General features: G+C 39.1%; 1 protein-coding gene across 13 annotated transcripts in view; it reads right to left on the bottom strand.

The window, feature by feature from the left end:
* Positions 1–16,691, bottom strand: part of SLC4A10 (solute carrier family 4 member 10) — a 240,184-nt gene that overhangs the window by 121,020 nt on the left and 102,473 nt on the right. For all 13 annotated transcript variants that reach the window (XM_081943648.1, XM_081943642.1, XM_081943641.1 and 10 more), the window contains one exon: positions 10,885–10,966. In XM_081943648.1, coding sequence (XP_081799774.1) covers positions 10,885–10,966 — 82 coding nt within the window. The remainder of the gene's footprint in view (positions 1–10,884; positions 10,967–16,691) is intronic.

Here is a 16,691-nt window from a genome sequence, read left to right as displayed (position 1 = left end):
TATCCAAAGGGCATTTTTAAAACGAGGACTTAATATTCCAATTTAAAATCTGTTGGAAAATAGCTCTTTTCCAATAACAACTGTCCAAGTACTTGCAGAAGCAGAAAAACCACTTTTATGCAATATTTTAAGGGATCCTCCTTCATGAAAAATAATCTTATTTTACAACTGTCTCACCATTATGACGCAAAGTGTGCGAGAATTCTTAATTGTGAATTGTCCATTTATCATATTCCTGGTGTTGGTTGATAATTGCCTTGCTATATATATTTAGTATATAGATTGTTATCATGTGACAGGGAGTGTAAGTCGGTGCTGCCATGCAGAACAAGCACAGTAACATGCATAGGTGTGGGGGGGGGCGATATGTGGTACAAGTGCCAGCAGGAGGGGGGGGCTGAACTCTGGATAAGAATAATAGGGCATGCATGTGGCTGCTGCTGCATGGCATGAGCACAACAAAGCACTTGGATGTGTGCTGCTGCTGCAGGGCACAAGTGTGACAGGCCATGCGGGTGAACACCGCGATGGGGCATATAAGCAGGGTCCACGCTCACCTTCTCACCCAGAGGCTCCTCAGGCAAAAAAAAAAAAAAAGTAATGGAAGCGAGGGCCACTTAGGAGAGCAACTTGCAAACTTCCCCGCCTGTTTCTCCATTGGGTTCGTTTGCTGGAAACTGGCAAAGAAGGTGATCGCATGACCATGGGGCACTGCAACCATTTTAAGTGCAAGCCGTGACTGCGTAGACACTCTGATGGCTGCAACTTTGAAGACTGGTTGTAATTTGCCCTCAGGCAATGCCTCCATTTGCTGAACGTTTGTCATCACTAAGCAAGGACTATCTGTATTTGTATTTATTAATAATATTTACTTAAACTGTCCTTTCATACGGAGTTGTGAGCAAGGATGTGTATTTCTAAGATTGGGAGAAACTCATACTAAAAGTTGCGTGACAGTAAATATGCTGGGGAAGTTTGTCTTGTAATAGATGCAATAGGTGGTCCTCTATCAGAATTATTATGGTTGCAGATTTCTGCATTGACTAGAGAATCAGTTTACATGGCCACTAAGATCTCTTTAGAACACTCTTCTACTACCATTGCCGTGCTCATATAAAGGACTAATTTGCCTGATCTCATCCACCCACTAAGATTATTCAGCCTGTTGTGGACATGTTTATTTATTCTGTTTTAGAAGCGGTCAATGCAAAATCATCCAATGCCTAAGCAGAAAGGATCCAGCTGTTGCTAATCCCCCCCAAGCTGATGTTTGAGTTGCAACAACACTACTGAACCTGCTCATCAATAACTCGTTCTGAGAACAAGAGAGAGTAACATACAGCAATCAACATTGCTTAGCTACAGCTCCCTCCATATCTAGCCACTGATATGACCAATGGGGTGTGATGCTCCAAATTATAACTCCTCATCATCTAGAGGACATTACAATAGTCAATTCCTCTTCTGAGAGGGAGAGTAAAGTAAAATACTTTAGCAACGGGATCTATAAATTCTCCACAGAAACCTTGACCTTGAATAAATCCTTCCTTGGAAGAAGGTATTAGAGTTGACAGGTCTTCCAGAAAGCCATTTAGAGATGCTCTTTGAGCCTGGCAAATATTCCAGAGAGTAACTTGTAAGCCATCCAGAGTCATTGATTGAGACTGGCAGCTATAGAAAATAAATAAAATAACAAATAAACTGCTTTCCTGCAAATACAATAGGAACAGAGAGCTGCAGGATCTGATGTGGGTCAGTCATCAGGACCATGCTGGAGCTCATCCTCAGGGAACTTCCTGAGGATGGTCTCCAGCATGACTCCAAAAGCTCGGAAAACTAAACCTCTGATCCTGGTGACCAACCCAGATTGGATCCTGCAACATTATCCCAGGACACGTATATATTTGCCTTCCTTCAGAACAGAGAGTTTCCACAGTAAACAAAGGAAGGTGCATAGTTAATTTGAGGGGGAGGAAGAAGGAGACAAACCAAGCATATTTTTTATCTCAAATGATCTTTGCCTAAACTGAAATAAAATGTATTATTTAATTTTATTTCTTGCAAGGGAGTAGTCCTGCAAGAATCCTATAAGACTCAAACTCACGTTAGACTTCAGTGGATAATCAGGAGATCAAGAGCTCTAGGGTAATGGTGAACAGATGAGATGGAGGAAGCTTGCTTTGTGAGGAGAAACTAGACGCATCTTTCTCTAATTCCCTCTCTTTTTCTGAACAGTAATTCGTCCATAATCACTCTAGAAGATGACGTAGACAAACGTCTTTTACCAGCTACTTGGCATGAGCAGGAGCTGAAGCTAGATTTCTAGCCTAACATGTTAACCCTACACAAGGGGTGAAAAACTCATGGCCCGCAGGCCAGATGTGTCACACGCTGGCCACGCTCACCCCTGGTTTAGCAAAGGGGGGGAGTCATGATGCATCACGTGACGACAACGTGACGCCATGAGTTTGACACCCCTGCCCCTACACCATATTGGGTCTTACCAAACCTTACAGCATGTATCACCCTCTCCATTAACACAGTTTCTCTGGAAACAAGACAAAAGGAATTTCCTGGAAACAACCTTCATTAAAACTCATAATGTATGATGTAATATGGCTTTATCAAAGTGGCATTGTATCCTAGACAGGATTCTAAATAAAAATAGATTAAGGGATAGAAAACTCAATAAGAAAGAATGGTTGATACAGGACAATGCAAACATTCACTGAAGTATGAAGAAAGGAACAAGGAAGGAAAAGAGAACATCTGCGAACCACTATTCAAGCTCTGTGTTCATAAAGTTAATTGTAGCCCAGAAACCAATAATTTGGGATTCAAAAAAAGAGGGGGAAATTAGAGGATTGTAACAGATGATAACTACTGAAGAGAAGACAGAATGGGAGCTAAGGAATAAACAGGAAACATGAGGCCTAATGCACACTGAGGTGATAAATCTTGTTTGGAGCATTTCAAATTGCGGGCAGGGGCTTCCCATGATTTTGTGTTCTTCCAGATAAAAAATTTCCCACAGCATAGAAACAAAAGGCAAAAACAAACGCACATTGTATATAGGAGCTGATACATCATGTGAGTTCCCCCTGTCTTTTCATTACTGCACTCCCAGCCACAGGTTTCCCATACTATTGTGAAATGTTCTTAAAATAATAGTTACTAAACATAATGGCTCCACCCTGGCACATTTTCTGCGCTGTTTCCTGCACTGCCAATCGGAGGCCAACTGCCGTCCAAAAGGCTATAAAACTAAGCACCCATTAAATCTACATTAAATCAAATCTCTTTACAAAGAAGAAGAAAAGAGATCCCATCTATCTGAAAGCTCATTTACATCAGGCAGGATTGTTTTATTTATATTTATTTATACTTCACATTTCTTATCCACCCATCTCCCACAGAGAGGGGCTGTCTGCATTATAACTTAGTGCAGCAGCAGCTGATAAGCAAAGTTGAATCCGGAACTATTGGAACTCGGTCTATTCAGAACTTAAGAGTTTTCTAATTCGCCTTCTGCTTTATTGCAATAGAATTGTGATTACCTATTTTTCCCCATCAAGCAAGAATTTTAAAGAAGACTGATAATTAACATAAACTGTTATGCAGAAAAACAGCAACTTTTTAATAATGATTGTGAAGCTGAAAGATGAGTCTCCCTAAAGAGGTGTTTGTCTCTTTTAACATGTAGATATTTTTTTTTTAAAAAAAAGCAAGTTCTCAAACTAGGGGGAACAGAATTACCATATTTTTCAGAGTATAAGACACATCTTTTTCCCTCAAAAAAGAGGCTGAAAATCTGGGTGCGTCTTATACACTGAATACAGCATTTTTTTGGCCTCCTGAAACCCCGCCCCCTTCACCAAAATGGTGATGCATAGCCTCTAGGAAGCTTTTAGAGCGTTCCTGGGGGCTGGGGAGGGCAGAAATGAGCAAAAAACAGCTTGTTGTTTGCTCAATTATACCCCCCCAGCCCCCAAGAGCACTCTATAAGCTTCCTAAAGGCTATTCATGCCCTTTTTTTTACGAAAAACGGTCCATTTTTTGCTCATTTTTGGCCCCACCCCACCTCTTCAAGAGCACTCTGCAAGCCCCCTAAAGGCTATTCATGCCTTTTTGGGGGGAAAACGCGCCCATTTTCGTGAAAAATGGGCCGTTTTGGGGAGGTTTGCAGAGTGCAAAAACTTTTTTTTTATTTGCCTCTTCAAAACCTTGGTGCATCTTATACACCGGTGCGTCTTATACTCTGAAAAATATGGTAAGCAAATAAAGCACTATTCAGAATGATGACATTAGACTTCCTCAAATACTGGGAATGACTAGCTCAGTATAAATAATAATTATCCTGTTCTAAGTGTTTATTTATGCAACCAATTTTTCTGTGCCTGTTCCTTATCAGTCAGGGCTAGTCACAATGAGCAATTCCCATTTTGCTGCCTGGATCTTGCAGCATTTGATCATGTATAGTGCAACTTCTTTCGCTATCTTTTGGGGGAATATAGGTAGTCCTCACTTATGACCACAATTGAGCCCCAAAGTGAGACATTTGTTAAGTACATTTTACCACCTTTCTCGCTACAGTTGTTAAGTGAATCACTGCAGTTGTTACATTAGTAACATAGTTATAAAGTGAATATAGTTTTCCATTGCCTTTGTTTGTCACACGGTCACAAAAGGTCATCACCTAACCCAGGGACATTGCAACCCTAATAAATATGAGTTCGCTGCTAAGCATCTGAATTTTGAGTATATAACCATGCTGCAATGGTCGTAAATGTAAAAAAAAATCATTAGTCACTTTTTTCAGTTCTGTTGTAACGCTGAACGGTCACTAAATGAACTGTTGTACGTAGAGAACTAACTGTATTCCTTGTCTTATAAACCTGTGAATGAACTAAACTAAAATCTTCAGAGAGATTCGAAAAATAAAATTATGAAGAGCTTTAGGAGGATATTTTGAAATTGTGTGAAGGATCAACCAAATAGCAAATACAGTATATTTTATGTAGACATGCTGCACACTGGTGTAATAAGAGTAATACATCAACTTTGCATCAACACTGATGAGGTCTAACTTATCCTTTATCTGGTGTCTTTTAATGAGATAGGACAGATCTGGAAAATATGTAAAAGAGGGCAACTGGAATAATTTGAGCATATGGATTTAAACGCCTTTCTTAAGAAACATGGTTAGAATGCTTGAGACTCTTTACCTTGGATGGGAGGGAGGGATTGAAGACTCTTAGGATAAGAAGCACATGGCCTGAGGTTTGGTTGGCATGGTGATTTATAGCAGAGGTGGTATTCAGTAGGTTCTGACCAGTTCTGGAGAACTGATAGTGGAAATTTTGAGCAGTTTGGAGAACTGGTAAATCCCACCTGTGACTAGCCCCACCCGCATCTATTCTCTGTCTCCCAAGTCCCAGCTGATCTGGAGGAAATGGGGATTTTGCCGTATCCTTCCCCTGGAGTAGGGTGGGAATGGAGGTTTTACAGTACCCTTTCCCTGCCAGGCCCTCCAAGCCATACCCACAGAACCGTTAGTAAAAAAAATTGAATCCCACCACTGATTTATGGTATGATAAAGTTAAAGTAAATGTAGATTTTAAAAATCATTATTATCAGGAATGCTATATTCCAAATATGGAATAGATACAAACCCAGGCTATGCCCAAAAATACTCTTGCATATTTCAGCCAAAGAAATGTTTTACAGAAAAGAAACAGTGTCAAAGATAAACGGTTACATATAAAGGCTTGATTATACAGGAAAATAGAGAACTTAAGATGAAATCAAGAGAACAATTGACTGCTGAGGGCCTTAGTTTTCAATGGTTTTCACACACACAATTAAGAGAAAGATTTAATAAGATAACAGGAATGGAAAATGATAAAATGAAATGAAAATGAATTATGTATGAATGATGAACATGTGACTGCTAGAATGTATTGTATGAAATTTGAAATAGAAGTTATAAAATGCATGATAAATGGGCCAAGGACATTTGTTGTTGTTGTTTGGTTTCTATATTTGTTTGGAAGGGATCGTGATCCTAGTACAACCCCCTCCCCAAGGCAGGAGATCATTATTTAAATGGATTAATGAAGAAAATGTGGTTAAAAGGTTTGAAATTTACTTTCTCTTACAATTTAAAAGAGTAGCTTTATAAAATGATGCACCATTGGTATATGATTCCAGAAAAGTTGTCTAAAATGTATAGTGGTACCTTAGTATCAGTGGTGCATTAACCATTAAGCAGACTAAACATGTGCTTAGGGCACCAGGCCAAAGGGGGCACCATAAAGTTGAGAAACACCAATGATGATTTGTACAGTATGTACAAAGGAGAGGGATACCAAGATTTGTCAGTTCTCAGGGCACCCATGAGCCTTAATCCACCACTGCTTAGTACTCAACTTTAATTGGATCCGGGAGGCCCAATGAGTACCAAAAACGATGAGTACCAAACAATTTTCTTCTCACAAGGAATAATGTAGTGAGTCACAAGGCAGCCAACACTGACAGGTTTCTAGCTTATGCATTGAGAACCACACAAACAATAAGTACCAGGACAATTTTTTTGCATAAAAATGCACTGAGTACCAAATTAATTGAGTACCAAATTTAATTTCAAAAGAGTTGAGTACCAAGGTATTCTTGGAAATGTGAAAATATGAAGAGACGTTTTATCATGTATTTTTCTTTTAGTCTTTTGTATTTTTTTTTCTTTCATTTTCCTTAACCAAATTCAGTGCCCTTCCAACAGTTGTTACTGAATAAGTCCCTTTCAAAGTGAGACTGTATTCAGGAGGTGGAGGAATAATTGAATCAATGGAATATGTTAGTCTGTATTGCCCTATTTATGTAGGTGCTCACCAGGAATTAATACTTCCACTCTTTACAAAATATCCTAGTCATTCCAACTCGTTTTATTTAAAGATGTTATTATCAAATTAATCGGACTTTATTTCCTTGCCCACAGCCAAGTTCTGTTCCATTCTCTGCACAGAATGCCATAGTATTAACTCTTTAGAAATTTTAGAATAACTATATTTTTCTTTTATCTTAATTAATTGTGAGTTTTGTGTTTTATTTACTGGTCTATGACTGAGTAAAGATTTTATTGATTGATCATTTATGTTTCTGTAGTTTTTTTAAAGCCTATATAAAATATTTTTTCATGAAAAATATTTAAAAAGGAGATTGAAGGTGGACATAAATCATGAGATAGGCAAATTCATAAAATATATACATTCAGATAACCTGGAGAAAATAGATAGCAATAAACTGTTTTCACTAAATAGGGGATCATCCCAATAAAGCTAATTAGAAAGTGCTTTTGAAAATGAAGCCAAGAATACATAATTCAGCTCTGGAATCCATGAAAGCAAAATGTAATCATTGGCAACTAATTTGAATGGTTTAGAAGATAATTGAATAAATTCATGGAGGGCAGGTCAATCAATGGTTACTATTTTTTAAAACAAAATGTTGGTTCTTTTGATATCATATGAGGGTAGATGAATAGTTTAAAACAAAAATAATCAAAAGATAACATAAGAGCTATCAAACTTGCAACTCAACCTCACCCCCCAGATGCGAGCAGCATGCTTTCAAACTACAGCTGCAGGGGAAACAACATTAGGTAAAGAATAGATCGTCACCTCACCTTGAAGACCGAATGTCTGGCTGGCCATTGTGAGAAAGAAAACACCTACCTGTACTTATCTAGGAGCAATAATGGGATTCAAAAATTTTTACTACCAGTTCTGTGGCCGTGGCGTGGCAGGCATGACGTGACTTGGTGGGCATAGTAGGGGAAGGATACTGTAAAATCTCCATTCCCTCCCTACTCCAGGGGAAGGTTACTGCAAAATCCCCATTCCCTCCCCACCCCACAAACCTGCTTTCCAGCTCTGTTCTCCTGTGCAGGGCAACAAAAGAAAACCCAGCCAATCAGCTGGGACTCGAGAGACACCGAATAGATGAGGGTGGAGCCAGTCAGAGGTGGTATTTGCCGGTTCTCCAAACTATCAAAATTTCCACTACCGGTTCGCTAGAAATGGCCAGAAATGGCTGAACACCACCTCTGTCTAGGAGGACTATTCTGCTACACCAACCCATGTACTTAACCACTTCATGCATCTGATGTGGTGATTCCTGATCAACCCCAGTATAATAAACAAGGTTTATTATATTCATTAAGAGAGGTGCGGAAATTAAAAGGTAATTATCTGCACATTTTTTTGTTACAAATGGTGGAAGCTAGTGAGGTCCTTCTACTACAGAATAGCCTAAAAAATGTAACTCAGTTCCCTCCTGTAGGCTATAGGCGCTTTCAAAAAGTAGTTTCTAAAACCTGGAAACAGTTCACACCTAGTTTTAAAAGGCTGAAGCAGAGAGGAGAGATGTCCTGTGATGCAAACAAACTTCAGTAAAATCAGGGTTTCCTATTAGAATGTAATACATACAAAGCTTTCACAAACACTTCTGAAGAAATAAACAGCTTGATCATAATATATCACTAACCCATGATAAATTTAGGATTCTACATTTAGGATAAAGACAAAGTCTATCTTTATCCTAAATGTATAATGAGTATGCAGTATACTATTATACTATTAACAGTATACTATTATAAAGCAAACATTTATTTTTATTTTCTTTCCAGGCAGGGATTGCTTCACACATACACATGCACACACACACAACATTCTGAGGCTGTGACATACTCTCCGACTTGATCTGTACAAGTCACCTGAGACAATGATGCTGCATTTTGTGTCTCAGTGAATAAGGTCACAGCAAAAGGTATGGTATAAAAATAATATTCAATTCAACTTAGAGATCTAGAAGGAAACCGAAGGAAATTTAGCTTTCTATGTAATTCTTAAACGAGCAGACTGGAACTTTGCTTTCTGGGTCAACTAACTTCCCACATATGAAATAAAATGTAAATGAAAGCTCCATGTCATAAAGGAGATAATCTCATCCACATTGATGAGCTTAGTAATGAATGGTAATAAGTATATAGGTAAGTCTGCCCTTAACATGAATTTCCTTTTAATGCTTGGTATTCAATATTACTGTGGGTTTTTTTTAGCAAAAAAGGCCATACAAATCTGACAGCAAAATATAGGTAGTCCTCATTTAACGAACAGTCACCCAACAGCTGTTCAAAGTCATGATGGATTCCCCCAAAAGCTAATTACAGGAGTCCTCGACTTATAACAGTTTAGTGACCATTCAAAGTTACAACGGCACTGACAAAAGTGACTTATGACCGTTTTTCACAGCTACAACCTTTGCAGCATCCCCATCATCATGTGATAAAATTCTGATGCTTGGCAACTGGTTCATACTTATGACCATTGCTGTGTCCCAAGGTCATGGGATCCCCTTTTGCAACCTTCTGGCAAGCAAAGTCAATAGGGAAGCCAGATTCACTTAACAACCGGGTTACTCATTTCACAACTGCAATGATTCGCTTAACAACTAAGGCAAGAAAACTCACAAAGTGGAGCAAAATTCACTTAACAAATATCTCATTTAACAATTGTGGGCTCCATTGTGGCCATAAGTCGAGGATTACCTGTGCAAGCCAGTTCCAGAATTCTGACAGCCGCACAGACTCCCATAGTGAGTTACATAACTACATTTCGGGCACTTAGCAACTGACTCATCTTCATGGCTGATTGCAGCGTTCAGTGCTCAGGGGATCATGATTGATGGTTTCCATGCAAAAAACACCATAGGAATATATTGATTCATTTAACGACAGTGGCATTCACTTAACAACTGCTGGGTAAATCTCATAAAACCAGGTCTGGTCGCATGAGTGCCTCGGCTTATGACTGTCATGACTTATAGCAGGTGAGTAGCTGCTGCTGCAAGGCAGGGAAGCATGCATGGGTGGCCAGAAGGCATGGTATGATTGCAGGCAAGACAGGAAAGTTGAGATGGTTAAAATGTTTCTTTTATCCAAATTGCATTTAATTTTGTCTCTAGTTTGAAACTGCTTCTGGATTTTGTGTTTGCAATGAGAAAAATAAATGAAACTTTGATTCTGTTTTCATAAATTAGACAGGTTTATTGCTATAGAAATGGCTTCTACATATTTCTGGGTAAAAGCAAAAAGTTGTGGTTGTAATGTTGTTACCTTTGACTGTGCCAAAGAGAGTCGGAAGTGGGTGCCTTTTTTCTTTTTTTTTCTCCCTCTACACTAAACCCCCTCTTTTTCCCTTCCTCTCGTCTTACTTTTCTATGTTTTTTTTTCCTTTGTATTTTATACTTTGATAAACTAATAAAAAGTTTTAATTGGAAAAAGACAGGGGTTGTTGCTGCTGAGTGGGGTGCAGTGCAAGCAGCTTACCAGAACAAGTTGCGACCTTCCTTGCTGGCTCCCTCATCAACTTTGCTTGTGGGAAGCCAGTCAAAGAATAGTGATTACGTGACTATAGGATGCTGCAACCATAGTAAGTGAGAATCAGTTGCCAAGCACCCAGATCACAAACACGTGAGCCTGTGAATTCTGGGACAGCCAGAATTCAAGGACCATAAGTACCACTTGTTCAATACCATTGTAACTTCAAACAGTTGCTGAACAAATGGTCCTTTTCTGAGAACGATGTATGTCCTTCTCCTTAAACCGTCGGTGAATTAAGGAGGAATCTGCCTGAGGCCCTTTTCCACCTCATTGCTTTAAAAAAAATTGATCCCAAATTGTCATCAGGAATTGGGGAGGGAGGGAGAGGATTACAAAACTTATATTACTTCCAAACTTTTGAGTTGGTTGAAGGTTAACAATATCATACCTTCTTTGCATGTGTTTCAAAGAAATAAAAGCTTGAATCAGAAATAAGCAGCTCTCACCTTCCAAGTCCTCCTTTTCAAAATGGGTCTTGAGGATGGAACGTGTTCCTCCCTGGTCCACCACCGCCTCTTCATCATTCCTCTGTAATATAAAAATGGCGCTAGATATCATTTTCCACCAGGCTGAAATTCTGCATGATTTACAATTTTAAAAACCCATCAGAATAAACATTGCTGGCTCTAATTAAAAGATAACGTGGTATCTTCTTCCCATCAGCATCAAAAAATGCCTCTAAGACAGGGGTCTCCAACCTTGGCAACTTTAAGCTGGCAGACTTCAACTCCCAGAATTCCCCAACCAGCAAAGAATTCTGGGAGTTGAAGTCCTCCAGGATTAAAGTTGCCAAGATTGGAGACCCCTGCTCTAAGAAGCAGATCTCAATATTCCCTGATGCTATTTTAAAGACTGGCTCCACTCAGAGGTCATATTCAGCAAGTTCTGACCAGTTCTGGAGAACTGATAGCAGAAATTTTGACTAGTTTGGAGAACCGGTAAATACTACCTCTTACTGGCCCCACTCCCATCTATTCTTTGCCTCCCGAGTTCTAGCTGATCGGGAGGGAATGGAGATTTTACAGTATCCTTCCCCTGCCACACCCACCAAGCCACACCATGCCCACCAAACCATACCCACAGAACCGGTAGTAAAAAATTTGGAATCCCACCACTGGTTCCACTCTAGGGAACTGAACATGGTCATCCTAAATAGCATCTACAGATAGCCTTAACATTTCCATATAACTTCACAAAAGCTGATGCTGATAAAATGCTTTCCCTGCTCTTGCTAATGAAGATCTGACTCCCTAGCATAAGGTTAATCAGAATGTAAAAATAACAAAATAAGATGAGTTAGGCCACTAAGCAATACTGACAAGTTGCCTGAGAGCCAAATGGAACAAAAGGGGATAGGCTACTTCCTTTATATAGAAGAGCAGAACTCACCAAGGAAACCACAATATGCATCTTAATTACTTGGAATTAATTGCTTAAGTTCTAAAATGGCATGCCACTATTTTATTTATTCAATTTCTGTAGCTGCCCGTCTCAGTCAATGACTCTGTCACTGTGCAAACCACTGCAGACTTTTAAAATGAATTATCATGGCCAGTGCCTGAGTTACAATCAGGCTGAGAGATCAATTATTAGTACATCCTATTCATGTATACATGTATACATTATATTCCTAATACATGAATATCATGTATACATCATTTATCAGGAATATCATATATAAATGATATTCATGTATCAAGAATATCATGTATACAGTTAACCCTTATTACATTGTAACAGCTAAGGCAAAGCGCCCATCAACGTGAGTGATGTTGAGTTGGCCACACCATGTATTTGCCATGCATTATGATACAGGAATACATGATACAGTCAGAGCAACCAACAGAGAGATGCTGAGTCATATAAAACCAGACACATCATTAGAAGCTAAACTCACAAGACTGTCTGATTTATTTTGGCGACGTCATACATGCAAATTCATTGGAGAGGTCAATGATGCTAGCAGTGGTGGGATTCAAATAATTTAACAACTGGTTCTCTGCTCTAATGACCAGCTAGGTAGATGGGACTCGGTGTTCATGTGACTGGGTGGGCGTGGCCAACTCAACATCACTCACGTTGATGGGCGCTTTGCCTTAGCTGTTACACTGTAATAAAGGTTAACCAGAGAGGCAGTTTCTGTAAGCCGGGCAATAAAGATTAGGCTAGAAACAACACTATGTTTCCTTCCGGCCTTCCTTACAGGATTAGCCCTGTAAGTAGAAAAAAACTAAAAGGAGATTTCTTCTAACAACCGGTTCTCCGAAGTGCTTAGAAAGTTAACAACCGTTTCTCCTGGATAGGTGCGAACTGGCTGAATCCCACAACTGGATCTAGGAATGGTGGTTGGCAGAACAAGAAGAAGGGGCAAGCAAAGAACACAGTGGCTTGATAACATCAAAACTGATACAAAGATGAACATCCAACAACTGTAAAAAGCTATGCTTGGAGAATAACATGGATAGTAGCACTTGCCTATAAAGTCACACACAAATGAATGATTAAACAACATAATACCAGAAGTAACTGAGTTCAACAGAAAGGTATTAATTAAGATTTCTATTCGTGCACTGTCACTTTATTACACTGTTTATAATTACTAATCATCCTGTTTTAGTTCATAGGAACAGCATCATGATTTCCATCTTCAATCATTCTTGTGTGTTATTGCCAGATCTTCTCATCACGAGTAAGTCTGAAAAATCTCTCTGATCCAGTATTGTCACATGTAGCGGATTGCCACTGAATCGTGTTTTCAAAATTTCATTTAGTTAAAAAAAAATGTTGGATGCAATGTTGTGAGGTTTGATATTTCTTATGCTCTGCAAGAAGGCTGGGAAAATGCCAAATACAAGGATGACACACAACTTGCTATTCTTACTAGGCATTCCAACAAGAGGACTCAGGAAAAAATGTAGGTCAGCAATAGTCATACATCTCCTTGGAGCTGCTAATCAAGTGTTCAGTAACTGATAATGCAAAAGTTGCATGTTCAATTGATGTACAAACTTCCCTTGTTCTCCTCCAACATACCTCTACTAGCGCCGGGGTGGCTCAGTGGTTAGAGTGCAGTACTGCAGGCTACTTCTGCTGATTACCGGCTGACAGCAGTTTGGCAGATCGAATCTCACCAAGCTCAAGGTTGACTCAGCCTTCCATCCTTCTGAGGTGGATAAAATGAGGACCCAGATTGTTGTGGAAAATATGCTAACTCTGTAAACTGCTTACAGAGGGCTATAAAACCATTACGAAATGGCATATAAGTCTAAGTACTATTGCTATTGCTACTTCTAATCACAGTTAATGTTTGCAACTACCGGAGCTTTTGTCACTATGTACAAGCTGCCATTATAGATGCTAGGTGGTTGGCGTGAGCCACTGTTACTACTCCTATCAGTAGTATCAGAAGAAGAAGAGATAAACCCCCAAGTGGTCTCAACTATTTTCAGGGAGCCAATGATCGATCAATGATCAGAGTGCTAAAGACGACTGCAAGGAATATAAATCCATCCACTCCCACCATTCAGTCAAAACTGTAGAAGCTTCTTAGATAAGAAGTGAAATGTTTTGAAGGAAAAACAAAGGAAGTCCAGTTGCCTTTCGAAAAATGACCTTTGGGACAAGAAATGAAAAGCTTTCACTAAACTCATTCATTCCCATTCAGGTAATGTAGACATAAAAAGAAACTAGTATAAACTGAATCCTTCCCTTTTAAAAAGCCATAATGCTAAGCTGTAAGTTTTTTAAAAAATTATTTTTGGAGAGATATTTAATGTATATAGCTAATAGAGGTATACTTTATTGATTGGGTGATCAAATTTCTATGCCACCCATCACACTTGTGCCTCATATATATTATAATTATATATTATATATATTTTTCTATCGTTTTAATTTTTACTCTGCTGTAATCAGCCCAGAGGTTTGTGACTGGGGAGAGCTATAAAAAAACTGCAAATAAATAAATAATTCAGTATGATGTACTGACTATGTCCCTGGGGCTTATTCTACATTCCATTGTTTAAAATTCTCACTAAAATAATGTGAAATCCAGGCCAGTATCTCGTTAAAAAAAACTGTGGGCATGCATGTGTCAAAAAGCCACTCCTTCTTTAGAAATGTAGGTCTATAATACAATTGCTGATTTAAATATCACCACAGAAGTAGTTCATGCCGTTACGACCAGCACAGTACTTCATACGAAACATATATTGTAAGATAGTCCTGATTATCTTATAAGAAAACCTGAACAGATACTCACTACTAGGATACGTTTTCTGTAATGAAACCCCATATTTTCTGTTCCATTTCTTTTTAGGCATTTAGACAAATCCAGAGAAAACAACTCTTTTACTGCATTATTAATCTGTTTACATATCTAATTTTTAGACATTAATTATGCTCAGCACTTTTTCTTAATATTCATGTTGATCGGTGCAACAATTAGCTTCTTTAAAGCCAAAGAGGAGCATGATAATAGAACATATGGGTAGCTCAGGGCACAGAAGAAGACATCTTTTCAAAGGTTATCAAGTTCTTGTCTTGGTTGTAGAAACTAATAAACCCCTGCAAGCTGTCCATGAGATGAAAGCCATTATGCCCAACTGATTTATTAGACTAACATTTATTCACCCATCTGATGCAGCAGCTCCCCTCCCTTTTTACAAACCTAATGATATTATCCCTCTGAATGTGATAAATGCAGTCCTTGGTTAATGATGGTAATTGGAACCAGAAACTCCTGTCACTGAGTGACATGGTTCTAAAGCACAATGTCACACGGCCGCTCTGGCTTACAATGGCAGTTCTGGCGGTTCCAGTTGCCCTTGTTAAGCAAATCCCATGGGGTTCATTAGGTGCGACGCCATCTGATCGCCATTTGCATCCTGCTGCCAGCAATCCCATTCACTCTGCTTGTCAGACGCTGGCAGTGAAGGTCACAAAGGACAACCATGGGATGCTGCCACTGATACAATTGCGAGCTGGTTGTCAAGTGCTCAAATCACTATTCCATGACCGAGGCAGGATTCACATTTTTTTACTACCGGTTCTGTGGGCGTGGCTTGTGGGTGTGGTGTGACTTTGTGGGCATGGCAGGGGAAGAATACTGCAAAATCCCCATTCCCTCCCCACCCCACTAATCTGCTTTCCAGCTCCCTTCTCCTGTTCAGGGCAACAAAAGAAGATCAGCTGGGAGGCAGCGGAGGCAGGGCCAGCCTATTTGCCGGTTCTCCAAACTACTCAAAATTCCCACTACCGGTTCTCCAGAACCTATCAGAACTGGCTGAATACCACCTCTGCCCATAACCTCAGGGATAGCTGCAAGCTTTGAAGACCGGGCATAGCCTGACCTCAACAATTTACTGCATTAAGGATATGATAATTTTACATTTGTTTTTATTTATATTTTATTTATATTTTCACACAAATTTCTATGCCACAAATTATAGGGTGTACATTGTAATACCCATTGCAAATCAATTGAGCCAATGTTTTTAAACAGACTTCCAATAAAATATTTTCTTACAATGCCCATTAGATTGTTGTACGGCTTTGTAACACCAAAGGTGTTGGAAATACATGAAATTGAAGAGGGGTTTCCTCACACTTTGAAAACAGAAGAGGCTGCCATTTTGCATGCAGAAACCTGCATGGTACCTGCACAGGAAAAGCTGCATATAAGATTTCTGCTCATTGTTAACCTCCCTGAAAGTTCATGACACTTTTGAGGATGAAATAAATTATCTACTGATAAAAATAGCACACTCAGAAAATTCTAGGTTTCTAATTCCTCCACCAAACACCTCACTGGCTGCCCTGAAGAAAAACAACATAAAAGGGCTTTAGATTAAATTAATGAGGTTTCTTTACTGACAATGTTTTTTTAACCTCCAATAATATGTACTACCACATTCTGAATTTAAGCTATAAAACTGCAAGTGCCTCCAATTACTGTCTCATCCCAATTTCCCTTCTTGGCACAGATACGAAAAAGGCATTGTGGGACATTTATGTTAACAACCTGTTGATCGATCACCTCAGGGACCAATTCCCCTCTAGCATTGGGAATTACTTAGCTGGGCCTTTTTTTTTTAATGATAGTACATCTCATACAGATTTCTACAAATATAAATCACCTACATATATCCATTTCCTGTCTGTTATGATACAACCCCCACACACATTATAAGTCTCTCCCTATCCAGATTTTCATTTACTGCTTTCCACAAACTTGATAATCAGCTTCTAAGTA

This window comes from Natrix helvetica (genome assembly GCF_964273705.1).
Source record: "Natrix helvetica genome assembly, chromosome: 1".
Classification (NCBI taxonomy): Eukaryota; Metazoa; Chordata; class Lepidosauria; order Squamata; family Natricidae; genus Natrix; species Natrix helvetica.
The sequence above is the reverse complement of the archived record's forward strand: the minus strand, read 5'-3'. Positions and strand labels throughout refer to the sequence as shown.